General features: G+C 42.5%; 1 protein-coding gene across 1 annotated transcript in view; it reads left to right on the forward strand.

Moving 5' to 3' along the window:
* triob (trio Rho guanine nucleotide exchange factor b) overlaps positions 1-13,178 on the forward strand; it is a 99,532-nt gene that overhangs the window by 83,535 nt on the left and 2,819 nt on the right. Inside the window, exons 38-60 of the mRNA XM_088013894.1 lie at positions 2,139-2,425; positions 2,504-2,674; positions 4,339-4,434; positions 4,786-4,934; positions 5,814-5,880; positions 5,966-6,069; positions 6,228-6,297; positions 6,409-6,498; positions 6,596-6,688; positions 6,773-6,823; positions 6,951-7,028; positions 7,294-7,485; positions 7,723-7,900; positions 8,403-9,253; positions 10,098-10,354; positions 10,836-10,965; positions 11,071-11,098; positions 11,181-11,343; positions 11,428-11,549; positions 11,660-11,735; positions 11,844-12,044; positions 12,125-12,263; positions 12,445-12,631. Of these exons, the coding sequence (XP_087870020.1) occupies positions 2,139-2,425; positions 2,504-2,674; positions 4,339-4,434; positions 4,786-4,934; positions 5,814-5,880; positions 5,966-6,069; positions 6,228-6,297; positions 6,409-6,498; positions 6,596-6,688; positions 6,773-6,823; positions 6,951-7,028; positions 7,294-7,485; positions 7,723-7,900; positions 8,403-9,253; positions 10,098-10,354; positions 10,836-10,965; positions 11,071-11,098; positions 11,181-11,343; positions 11,428-11,549; positions 11,660-11,735; positions 11,844-12,044; positions 12,125-12,263; positions 12,445-12,631 (3,780 nt within the window). The remainder of the gene's footprint in view (positions 1-2,138; positions 2,426-2,503; positions 2,675-4,338; positions 4,435-4,785; positions 4,935-5,813; positions 5,881-5,965; positions 6,070-6,227; positions 6,298-6,408; positions 6,499-6,595; positions 6,689-6,772; positions 6,824-6,950; positions 7,029-7,293; positions 7,486-7,722; positions 7,901-8,402; positions 9,254-10,097; positions 10,355-10,835; positions 10,966-11,070; positions 11,099-11,180; positions 11,344-11,427; positions 11,550-11,659; positions 11,736-11,843; positions 12,045-12,124; positions 12,264-12,444; positions 12,632-13,178) is intronic.

Raw genomic sequence — 13,178 nt, forward strand, 5'->3', positions numbered from 1 at the left:
TCAATTAAGGGCAACTTATCTGCACAATCTATTGGAGGATTTAGGTTTTATTTTTGAGTTCATTCATCAGCCTGCCACAAATGCTAACAGAACAGAGCAGTGATCAGTTGTTAATAGCATATTGGAGATGCTATAAATAATAATCTGGTTTGCTGAAGCAGTTTGGAAATCACAAGCACAGGTGGCTGAATAAAACTTTCCAAACTGGTAACTGAAGACATAATCCTGGGACTGAATAGCAAGTTAAAAAAAGACTTTTTGTTTTGACTAATCTCATGTTCCTGATCACAAAGGAATAACTACAGAGTACGTGGGTATTGGAAACACTCTGTGGTTGCAGGCAGGCATACATCACATCAACTCTAAAATCTAATAACATAATTTTGCGTCGGTTTTCTTTCAAGCAAGCCAAACATATCTCCTTCACTTTATTGTTGTCCTGAAATAGATTGCTAGAGTCAAGAGGAGAGGAGGACTGAAATACGTGTTTATGTGTTTCTGTGGAAAAATAATTACTGAATCGAAATAAGGTACAAATTGACGTTTTATTGTGCTCCGTCATGACGAATCGATCATATAATCTTAAATCGGAAGCTCACATTGTCCAAAGACAGCGATTTTATTCAGTCACGCTAATCACGTCAGTGGACACGACTTTAATGGTTTCTTCACAATGCCCGAAGTGTCAGCGTTTCTGGGAATTACATTGTTTTCTTCGCTCACACGGGAAGCGTGAACACATGCTTCCTATAAATGGAGAGCAGTAAAAGTCTTCCAGAGGCTCAACCGCTGGCACGCACGTTTACATGTAGCGCAGTCGCATTTTCTCAGGCTGTGTGAGAACAGGCAGAGTCTCCACACACACACACACACACACACACACCTGCCATTCATAAGTGTTGCTCAAGTGAGTCACTTGAATTAATGTTTAACAGCTGCATGTGCATCCATGAAACGGCTAAGTGATGGCGATGCCAAAGGCTGCAATCTTTAATCCGATTTTTGGGTGGTTTCCAGTAACATTCATACTTTTTTTTTTTTTATGAAGCTTCTAACGAATGATTTTCAACATGAATGAAATAGGATGATCTCCTGAAAAACTAAAGGAAAAGATTATAGGTGAATAAAATACACAGAAGAATATAACTTTACTCATTCAAAGCCTGAAGCCTCTCTTTATCCTGTTTTATTTCCTCGTTGCGTTTCTCTTCGATGAAGATTTTTTCCTCCTACAGATTCCCCAAGGAGCGTCATCACTGTGTGGAGGTGGCTCGCCTGCCTACTGAACAATAAGCACACAAATACACGCCAGTAATCTCAGTCTTGTGTTGACCTTTCTTCTATTTTCTCCTTAACTTTTCAATGAAATACCTAAACTTCCGGATTTTTAAGCTGAATTGAATGTATTGCCTCTAAAATAACAGACAAAAATTGAAATTTGGTAATATTTTGACTTTACGTCTTTGACTTTTCTGGGCTCATTGCAGACATGCAGTTCGCCATTTTGTGGCTCATTTAAAGTCTGCACTTTTTTGGAAAACTTTCACCTGTCCTGTGTCAGAAAGCAGTCGTCATTCAGCAGGGTTTTACGGAGTAAAATTCTAAAGATTACCTTCTGACCCACCTTTAGCATATTAGCAATTAGCAATAATAGCAAGGCTAACATTGCCAAAACTGTACTCTTGATCTGTATCCCTCAAAGAATGTAGAATGATCTTTTACTCTGAGATTTCCAAAGAAAACCTACCAAAATGTCCATGTCCAAAATATTTCATCACAAAGTGAAAGTTGGGGGGGAAAGAAAAAAACTGTTATGAGGCAACGTAACTGTACTCTGCTCAGCCCTCCTGTCACTCGCCTGTTGTTTTGCTCTCTCTAAATGTCACACAACTTGATTGAAGCAGACATGTCTTGACAAAATACTTCCACCCAACTTCTTGTTGCATTGCCAGATTGTGTTGTTGTCAGTATGACCTCGAAGCTCTTAAAATGATGCATTTACTGGTTGCAAAACAATAACAGATGTTTGACCGTTTTAGATGATTTAGCGTTGGTTGCTCTTCGCATTGCTTGTGTTGTCGCCAGTTGAATTAATAATCTCTTCTCTTACCCCCTACCTACCTCTCCCTTACATTTAGACACATTGTCTGTATCCAGCAACGACGCCTTGCAGCCTGGGTCCAGCCACACTCTCGGACCCCATAGCTCCCCTGGCCCCAAACGTCCGGGGAACACCTTGAGAAAGTGGCTTACCAGCCCGGTGCGAAGGCTGAGCTCCGGGAAAGCTGACGGACACGTGAAGAAACTCGCCCACAAGCACAAGAAAAATCGCGACGGCACGAGAAAGAACATGGACGCGATACCTGGCTCGCAGAAAGACTCTGACGACAGCGCCGCCACGCCACAAGATGAGACCCTGGAGGAGGTAAGAACAGATGCTGTGAAACTGTCAGTAGACCTGGCAGAGTACGGAGTCTCCCATTTGTTCAATCTCTTTCTCCAGCGGATGCGCAACGAAGGGCTGAGCAGTGGCACCCTTTCCAAGTCTTCCTCATCAGGTATGCAGAGCTGTGGCGAGGAGGAAGGAGAGGAGGGGGCCGACGCTGTCCCTCTACCGCCCCCTATGGCAATCCAGCAGCATAGCTTACTGCAGCCTGACTCCCAAGATGATAAGGTGGATTATTTTGCTTATCTCTTTCTCTGTTAATTTATCATTTGTTGTAGGACATTATAACAAATAAAAGGAATATTTCTTTCTGTGTTTGCACTTCAGTTCCCTTAGTCTTCTGTTTATTGTTTCATGTTATCATACAGATGCCTCATAAATGCCAGTGTTTCTTGTTAAGTAGGAAGGCAGCTGTTAAAGATATGTGCCAAAGTGTGGTGCTGTAAAAAAGTATTTTGTTTCCTTACAAAGTTGTTCAGCTTTTGCTTTATTGGTTACATTTAATGTTTCAAATTCTATCCAGAGCTACTTGATTCAATGCGAACAAATAAGTGTGCCCTAGTAGATTATTGCAAACAAGCAGATTTTTTGGACAGCCTCTTTACGTGTTCTCCCCATTCACACATGGGTTCTCTCCAGGTACTCCACCAAAAAACGTTAATTGGTCTCTTTAAATTGCTCTTAGGTATTGGTGTGTGTATGTTGTTCTTCCCTGTGTGTCTGTGTATTGCAACATGGCAATCTGTTCAGAGCATACCCCCCTCTTGCCCAAAGTAGATGGATGGATAGGGAAAGGGACAAATACATTTTCACAGCACTGTATAGAGTTATAGTAAGGGTTATTGCTCCAAAAATGGCCAGTTTCTTCTGAAAAAGATGATCTATATAATCATATTTTAAACTCATGTTGGGAGAATTTTGTAGAACTGTCTCACTTTCCATCAACTAAGAACTAACAAAATTTCTGCACCACCTAAAACCTTAAATTTGCACTAATATTTTTTTTTCTCTTTTTGCTCTTATTTTCCTAATGGCTGCATGTTTGCTCCTTCAGCATTATGTTGATTTCTGTTCAGCCTCTCTCCTGTCCCAGTTTCCACATCTTTCCATGTAATTGCACTTAATAGTCTTTTTTTTTTCATTATTATTTAGCTCCTGTTTTTTTTCTTTTCTCTCTCTATGTTTCTCTCCTTTGGAATGTAATGTTGTTGTTGTTGTTGTTAATTGACAATACTCCATTTACTTGTGTCTGCAGAAGCAAGGTATTACTGAGAGTTAATAGTTATGCCCAAATGATCCTTTCTGCTTTAATCATCCCCTTTCTCATTTTTCTCTAAGCTCTGTTGCAGAGGCAAACTGTCTAATGGAGTATTAAGGAACATTGCTCGCTATAAATGAGTTGTCTGACCAGTCACTGCACGTGCACTTAATTATAAGCACTCTGCTCCTTAAAATTGCCCTGACCTATACCCACGTAATGATCCCTTTTTCCATGAGACCACCCTGTGATTGACTCCCGGTTGGCCTTTAAGTAATCATGTCATTAGGATAAAACCACACGCAAGCAGTTCTTTTTGTGGACATGTGGAATATCGAGGTCCAAACACCAGAATGGTGAGCCTGATCAGCGTTCGCAGTGATGATCATCTAGAATGAACATATGCATGCACAATTATAAGACTGCAAATGTGTTTTATGATTTCAAGAAGCATTCACTTCTTATTTAAAAAAAAAAGAGTTCGGTTTTCACATGTGAGCAGCCAGCCCAAACGTTTCCCAGTTTCTAGATGCCTTCTAGATGCAAAGCGGCATTTTAGACGTTGTACCGATCGCGACCTATGTATTCGCCTTGAGTCGTTTACTTTATTCCTTCTACCCGCTCTGCCTTTCAGTCTGCATCTCGGCTGTCTGCTCGTCCCAGCAGTTCGGAGACACCGAGTGCCGCAGAGTTGGTCAGTGCCATCGAGGAGCTGGTGAAAAGCAAGATGGTGAGTCCAAAGTTGTCAACAACACCCACTAGTACTTGTAAATCTGGCACACATGTACACAAAACAATTCTGATAGATGTGCACGAAAGAACACACTTTTTTTTTTTTCCTGGTGTCAGTGATGCAGAATGACATCCAAGCCTACTTGTCATCTGTCAAAACTCTGACTAACTGTGCCAGCTGTCCTCTGTTCCAACCAATGGGCTCTAATCCCTAAGACACTCGTGGCCACTGTCCTACATCCAGCAAATCTTTCATGTTGATGGAAAACAAGTTAAAACTTGTTGTACGTGTCTTTTTTTTTTCTCACTCATTTTGTATCTTCAATTTGTCTTTTCTGTTCTTGCGCAGTCCCTGGAGGACCGTCCCAGTTCTCTGTCAGTGGAGCAAGGCGACAGCAGCTCACCCTCTCTCAACCCCTCCGATAACTCTCTGCTCTCCTCCTCCTCGCCCATCGACGAGATGGACGAGCGAAAAACCAACTTCCTCAAAAGGAGACAGTGAGTTACAAGCTTTTCTTTTTTTTTTCCCATGAACGCTTAGGGTGGAATTTGACCTCATTTGCATGAGGCTAATCAGTGGCTTGTAGAGATACTCATAGCTTCCTCAATTTTTTTCATTTTGTCATATTTGAACCACTACATTAACATACATGTTAATGCAGTGGCCTTTTAATTTAATATAATACGCAACACGAGTAGTACATAAATATAGCTTGACATTGTATTCTTAACCCCTTACTTTGACATTTTTAAATAAATTCCAATGCAACCAGTTCTCTTCAATTTGCAAGTAAGAATCCACCTGTATATTGTTTAATGTCAGTATAAATGCAGCTGATATGTGGAAGCTTGAGAGGTTTGTCAGAGAACATTAGTGAACAAATGGTCTTACGCCGGGATCCACAGCTAGAGTGGGAAACGCTCATAAAAGCATTCCAGTTCTGTTTATTACAGAATAATGACAAGAAAGAGCAAAAACAACAAATGCCCAAGGAGCAAAAAATAACTGCAGTTTATTTACATTTGGATTCCAGTCATGTAAGAGATGACAGACAAGGTTTTCTCATCAAATGAGGCCAAAACTAGACCTTTTGCCTACATGGGAAATTATGTGTTTGGTAGCAGGTAAAGGGATCTCTCTGTCACAGCTGACAGAGAGATAAATGAGACTAAATGCTGGATAATCCAGTAACAAACGATGGGTCTCCAGATTTACGTATAAAACTCTGAAAATATACACTGAATTTAGTGGCTGTATGGTGAGAAAATGTAAAACTTTTGAGAGGAACAACTACATCGCAGAGTCCCGGAGCATTATTGGCGTTCATACTTTAATTTTTTTTGAAACGGTAACATTTTCGCTTTTCTCCTGCTCAGCTATGTGCTTCTGGAGTTGGTGGAGACTGAGAGAGACTATGTCAGAGACCTGGGCTCTGTAGTGGAGGTAAAACCACACAAAAATCTACAGTCAGGTTATCGATCAACGTTTCTTGTTGGTTTTGCAGACGTGTTTGCTTTCCTATCCACAGGGCTACATGAGCAGGATGAAAGAGGAAGGAGTTCCGGATGACATGAGGGGGAAAGATAAGATGGTCTTTGGAAACATCCATCAGATCTACGACTGGCACAAAGAGTACGTGCACGGCCTTTTTCTGGTTAACCCACCCTGCATGCTACAGCAGGAAGGCTTACACAACAAAACGAAAAGAAAAACTCAAAAAGGATTGTCAATATGATGCATCTTGTTGTGTAAAATCAATAGTTTTGTTTTATCTCTTTATATATCCACAGTTTTTTCCTGGGAGAGCTTGAAAAGTGCTTGGAGGATCCTGAACGGCTAGCTCCTTTATTTGTCAAACAGGTTAAAAGAAGCAAGCTTCTGTCTTCCATGAACATTATTTGTTAAATGTTTTCTTTTTCTTTTTTTTTTTACATAAAATAACATTTTATTTTGCTCTTTTCTTGATTCCAGGAGCGGAGGCTGCACATGTACATCGTGTACTGTCAGAACAAGCCTAAATCTGAGCACATTGTGTCAGAATATATCGACACTTACTTTGAGGTAAAACATTTTATGAACTTTCTGCCTGTAGCTCTTTACCCATGTCGTCTAGTTGATGTCTGGTCCATGAATGTGACATATTTATATCTTTGCCCAGGACCTTAAGCAGCGATTGGGTCACAGATTACAGATCACAGACCTGCTAATCAAACCAGTTCAACGGATTATGAAGTACCAGCTACTCCTGAAGGTACTGCAAAAACCTCCTTATGTTATCGGTGCATAATTAAACAGCACAAATGGCATTGATCTGTATGTTTCTTCACCCCAACAGGATCTTCTCAAAGTTTCCAAAAAAGCAGGAGCGGATACGACAGAGCTGGAGGTACAGCGCTCAGTGCAAAACCAGAAACTGATCTCCCGTCATGCCAACATTTCTGTAATCAACTACATTTCTTCTTGACTCTTGTGCAAGCGCTTTGTCTTAAAAGTGTGCATTCCTCCTGTTTTAGAAAGCTGTAGAAGTGATGTGTGTGGTCCCAAAACGCTGCAATGACATGATGAATGTTGGACGCCTTCAGGGTTTCGACGTAAGTTTGCTACTTATTAGCTCACAGTTTCTCTATAGTAATCAATAATGTAAAAGTTTGCCAATATATTACAGTAAATCCGTGGCCCATTATAAATTACTTGAAGTAAGTCCATTGCCACCAGGTGTCAGTGTGAGACCATTTATTTTAATAAGAAGTGTTGGCGGCGTGTCAGATGAAGCTGTTGTTTCTTCCTAAGTGTAGTTCTGCTTTACTTGACACTTTTTTATGATTCTGGTGCTTTTTTTCCTTCCTTTTTTCTTAGGGTAAAATTGTAGCTCAGGGCAGACTGCTCCTGCAGGACACCTTCATGGTCTCAGACCAAGATGGAGGCCTCCTGTCCAGAATGAAAGAGAGGCGAGTGTTTCTGTTTGAGCAGATAGTTATATTCAGTGAGCCTCTGGACAAAAAGAAGGGCTTCTCTACGCCAGGCTACCTCTTCAAAAATAGCATCAAGGTGAGTTCAGCTCAGTAAAATCACAGAGCCACAGAAAGTTATTTGTTTTTTTATTTATTTTTTTTAAGTGTATATATATATATATATATATATATATATATATATATATATATATATAGATAGATAGATAGATAGATAGATAGATAGATAGATAGATAGATAGATAGATAGATAGATAGATAGATAGATAGATAACCTGGGTAACCTAACCGGACTGGATTTTTCTTTTCTTTGCAGGTGAGCTGCTTGGGTCTGGAGGAAAATTCAGACGACCCCTGTAAGTTTACGCTGATCTCCAGGTCATCCAGCGGTAACCTGGAAAGGTTCACCCTCCACTCCTCCAGCCCCGGGGTCAGTCAGGCCTGGGTCCACCAGGTCAGCCAGATTCTGGAGAACCAGCGCAATTTCCTCAATGGTAAACACAAATTTTCTGATTCTCACGCACAAAAAATATGTATACTCGGAGCTACTGTAGTGCTTTTGTCTGTTTTATTGTGATTGTATGAAAAATACATGGTTTGATAAAAATAAAGATAAAAAAATGTGTGAAGATAATATTTGTGTTAGAATGCCTTAGTAAAAATCTGATCCTAATTTTCATCTAAAAATCCAAGTCAATAAAGGTAGTTAGTTACAGTTTATTTTTTTGTGCCGTTCACCATCAAGCCCCCCCTTGGCTTATAATTCACTCAAACATCTCAAGCTTTTCAGAAGGTATCTGTTAAAAATGGGAAAAACCATTTGTCCTTTTTTCTACTATGCCACAGTTGTGCAATACTTTATTTTTCTTGTCACACAATAGTTCAACAAAATATCTGAAAGAGTGACACTGTAAAAAAAAAAAAGTGAAAACATTCAAAGTGCACTTAACGACATGAGAAAAAAAATCTTTTTTTTTTTTTTTTTTTGTCCCACAGCTTTAACGTCACCCATAGAGTACCAGAGGAACCACGTGGGAGGTGGAGGACCCCCCAGCAGTAGCAGCAGCAGTACAGGAGGTAGCAGCACCAACAGCACCTCCAGCATGGGTGGAGGAGGAGGAGGCGGTGGCTCTGGAGGATCAGGGGGCAACTCCTCCTCCCTGTGCGGCCCTCGCTCCCGCCCATCTCGTATCCCACAGCCATCCTCACGACTCCCCCAGCCCGTTCACCACCACCACCCCCCGGGCCCCGAGGGGCCTGACAGATCAGCAGGTATGTGGTCCCCCAGCCACCCGCCCCTTCCCTCTTACCCGTATTCAGACAGCCCGACAAATGGAGAGCTGCTGGCCTCTGAGGTCTTCACTCTGAAGAGGTCGGACAGTTCGCAAGGGAGTAACTATAATAACAGTAACAGGCTGGCAGATAACACGGACGGGGGTCTGAGACAGACTTATGGGGCGTACGAGGAAACCCAGACACATCAAAAAACTGCAGTGCCACAGATGCCAGTGGCTCCTCTGAGTTTTTCCCTCAGAAGCCCTCGAGTTGGGACAGTTTCCCCGCTTATATCCCCTCAAACCCCTGGAGGAGGAAAGGAACCGTTCGTCCCTTCAAGCCCAGCACATAAAGGGAATCCTTTCTGGGCTGTCGTTCCCCCCATGCCTCCCTCTCCAGCCGGCAAGCCCGGTTCCTTCTCCTTCCCCAGTGACAATAGCGGTGGTGGGGACTCCCTGGGCAGAGGAATGCCGCCTTTCCTCCGCAACTCCGGCCACAGTAAGGAAACAGACAGAATGAGCACCTGCTCCTCCACCAGTGAGCAGTCGGTAACATCCACCCAGAGCAACGGGGTAAGACGCCAAGACGAGGTCACGACTCTTAAGGAGCCTCGGCGCTCCTCACTAGTCATTAACCACTTCCTAACTTACTGACTGGCTTTCAACCAGCCACCCTGCCTGCTGCTGGCTCTGAGAATGGCTTCCACATGCAACTCCAACTACTGAAACACTGACAGGAGATTAACATCTACCGACCGGCGTGTACTAACTTCACTGACAGCGGTAGTGGAGAATACTTGGTGCTCTCCGTGAGTTTACTAACAGATCTGACTCACAGGGCTCCTGTCATATCTGCTTTGTGAGACGCTCTCTCTGCACTTGGTGTTTGCTTTTCAACTGTGACTTTCAGACACTTCTCAGAGGGCGCAAAGCAACACTTTCTCTCTCTTTCTTCTGTGTGACAAGCGACAACCAATGATCTGACTGATCAGGGAGCTGTCGGACAGCACGTCTGCAACAACTCTGTTTTTCTCATCGTCTCTTCTGTATCCAACCCTTCTTTTTGTCGCTTTAGTTTTTATTCCTGTAGTGCAAAAAAAAAAAAAAACATTTGAACATTTCAGCGCCTCTCACCTGAGGATCACCACTTCTGTGTCGTGACTTGTCGAACCTCGCTTTGAATGATAACATCCGTGCAATTGCAAGATTTAATTTTATTTTTTCTTTTGGAAAAAAAGAAAGGGATTTTGCAATGCCGTTGTAGCCGCATGCATTCAATAAACTGTTTCCATCAATAAAAACCACACATTCGATGGCTTATTGACCAACTTTCCTTTGACAAATGTTTTCATTTCAACATCGTTTTACTCTCAGGAGTGTTTAGTTGTGCGCTAAGTTCCACGATCCTCTTCTCCAGCAGAGTGAAAGCAGTAGCAGCAGCAGCAGTGTGTCCACCATGTTGGTGACCCAGGACTATGTGGCGGTGAAGGAGGATGAGATCAGCGTGGTGCAGGGTGAGGTGGTCCAAATGCTCGCCAGCAACCAGCAGAACATGTTCTTGGTGTACCGGGCCGCCAACGAGCACTCCCCAGCGGCTGAAGGCTGGATCCCTGGCTACGTGTTGGGACATACCTCATCCTCCACCACACCCGACCTCCCTGAAGGAACCATCAAGTAAGAGATTTTTTTTTTTTTTGTTTGTTTGTTTGGTATAAACAGGATGTGAAAAGCACCTGACGAGTGACGCACCAATCAGAATTTTGTGGCCATTTTCTCCTAGGTTTCATACTGACTTGTAATCGTGTCTGAGTAAATAAATACAAAGTGAAACACAAAATAAAAATTACATTGACAATCATGGAGATTAGGCAACGGTATCACAGCGTTTCCCAGCTACATTCAGTCAGCAAATACTTCCTTTGTAACAATGCTTATCTAAAAAGTGAAAATTCTCCAAAACTAAAAATTGCCAGCTTTGAGTCTTTTCTCAGTTATGCTTTCACATGGCCAGTTTTTGTTGTTGTTGTTGTTGTTGTTGTTGTTTTGTTTTGTCATGGCAACCAATAGCTCTACTTGTGACAGCCTATTAAGCAAACACCTTTTCAAATCTTTAAAATGAAAACATTCTCAACATTGTGTCCTTTTTTTGGCATAGAAAATCCCTGTCATGGCACACTGCGCTGCGTATCCGTCGAAAGTCTGAAAAAAGAGATAAAGACGGCAGGAAATTGGAAAACGGCTACCGCAAGTCCCAGGACGGCCTGGCTAACAAGGTCTCTGTCAAGGTAGGAAGCAGAAGGAGAACAACGGTGCTCAAATCAATTCACTCTCTGCCACTGTTTTTTTTTTTTAATATATATTTGAACTCGATCTATCTCCTTTCCATTCAGCTTTTGAATCCCAACTTCATCTACGATGGTAAGCTGATTTAATTCAATCCGTTTATAAAAAAAAAATGAATAGATAAAGGCAACACAAAATACCTCTTGTTTTCATGCAGCCCCCCCGGAGTTCCTCATCCCTCTCAGCGACGCGTCATGTGAGAGTGGCGACAGCGTCACCCTGAGGTGTAAGGTGTGTGGCCGACCTCGCGCCGCCGTCTCATGGCGTGGACCCGACAATAGCATTCTGAGCAACAACGGACACTACAGCGTCACGTACAGGTACGACCCCGCCTCAGGTCAGCGTGTTCTGATGTCCGAAGCGTGCCTCATGCTCTGCTGCCCTTTGACTCTGGGTCACCGCAGTGAGACAGGAGAGGCATCCCTGCATGTCCTGCGAGTGTCTCTCGAGGACAGCGGCGTCTACACGTGTGTGGCCACCAACGTAGCGGGCACCGTCACCTCCTCCGCCGGCCTCACGGTGTCAGGTGAGACTTGCGTCGTGGTTCAATGTTTCACTGAGTTTTTTTGGGGGTTTTTTTTTACAGCGTTTCGTAACTGACAGAGTCTAAAAACTGTACGTGAATGTCTTCTGCAGCTCCTAATAACGGCAGCGAAGACATCTGGAAAAGTAGTTTTGAGTCTTACTTCACAGAGATCACTGAGCTTGGAAGGTAAGCCAGCATCGCGGCCTATTCCGCCGCATCAGGGTCAGTGCAAACGTATTGTTAAACATCGCAGTGACTCTCCTCAGTTTTTTTTTTTGTTTTTTTTTTTCCCAGGGGGCGATTCTCAGTGACCAAGCGTTGTGACCAGAGAGGCAGTAAACGCACCATCGCAGCAAAACACGTCAACAAGAAGCTGCTGTGTCGAGAGCAGGTGCTGCAGGAGATCCGACTCCTCCAGACTCTGGACCATCCAAACCTGGTCAGACTGCTGGACACCTACGAGACAGCCCACAGCTACGTCCTTGTACTGGAGATGTAAGTACTTTGGATTCACCTTGGTTTAATGTATAAGCTGATGATAATGTGACCGATGACGTGTTTTTGTCCGCTGTCAGGGCTGACCAGGGTCGCTTCCTGGACTACATCGTGAGCTGGGGGAACCTGACTGAGGAGAAGGTGGCTTTATACCTCCGAGATATCCTCGAAGCTCTCCAGTACTTGCACGGCTGGAAGGTAGCACACCTTGATCTCAAAGTAAGTGGGCGATCTTTACTTTACTTGCACATTTCTCAAGTTAGTTGTTTTTTTTGTTGTTTTTTTTACATACCCATAAACTAGTCATAAGTATATTCAAAGAAACGCTAAAAATAGTTCAAATCTGGCAAAAAATCCTCCTGCTAAGGATTTACCCTGATCCTTCCTTCCCCTATTGCAGCCTGAAAACATCGTGGTGGAGCAGGTGTGCTCCCAGCCAGTGATCAAGCTGACTGATTTTGGTGACGCTGTTCAACTGGACCCTCATTCCTCTCACATCCATCCCCTGCTGGGGAGCCCGGAGTTCTCTGCACCTGAGCTGGTCCTGGGTCAGCCTGTCTCTCTGACGTCTGACCTCTGGAGCTTAGGTCAGTAGACACGTTCAGCCGAGGACATGATTTGCATCTTTTGCCCTTTAGTTCCCCCTTACATATATCATAACTGATTGATTTCTGCAGTGATGCGGCTTTATCACACACAGGACAACTTATTAGAATAAGCATTTGCATCTTGAGATGGAAATTTTTAACAAATTATTTTTCCTGTTGTTTCCAGTATGTTTGCTCCGAAAGAAAGAAACATTTCTGTATTCAATTAAATTCAGTGTATTAAGTTTTGTGAGCTCAAAATAACTGTTGCCTCAACGTACTTTACAAATAAAATAAAAAAACATCAAAATTACACACAATTAATTATTTTTTATTTAATTTCAGTTTTTACAAGGTTATTTGTCACTGTATTATTTATCACAATGTTCAGCAATATTATTACATACAACAAAAAGACTTTTGGTTACATGTAATTTAAAGGAATTGCAATTAACAGGCTTTGTGCATCAAATGGAATAAAACAGTGCAATGAATTTAAGGCAAATGTCTTTGTAAAAAAAAAAAAAAAAAAAAAAAAAACAACTGT

This window comes from Poecilia mexicana, unplaced genomic scaffold (assembly GCF_051168715.1).
Source record: "Poecilia mexicana isolate PSO_F unplaced genomic scaffold, ASM5116871v1 scaffold_16, whole genome shotgun sequence".
NCBI classification, from domain to species: Eukaryota; Metazoa; Chordata; class Actinopteri; order Cyprinodontiformes; family Poeciliidae; genus Poecilia; species Poecilia mexicana.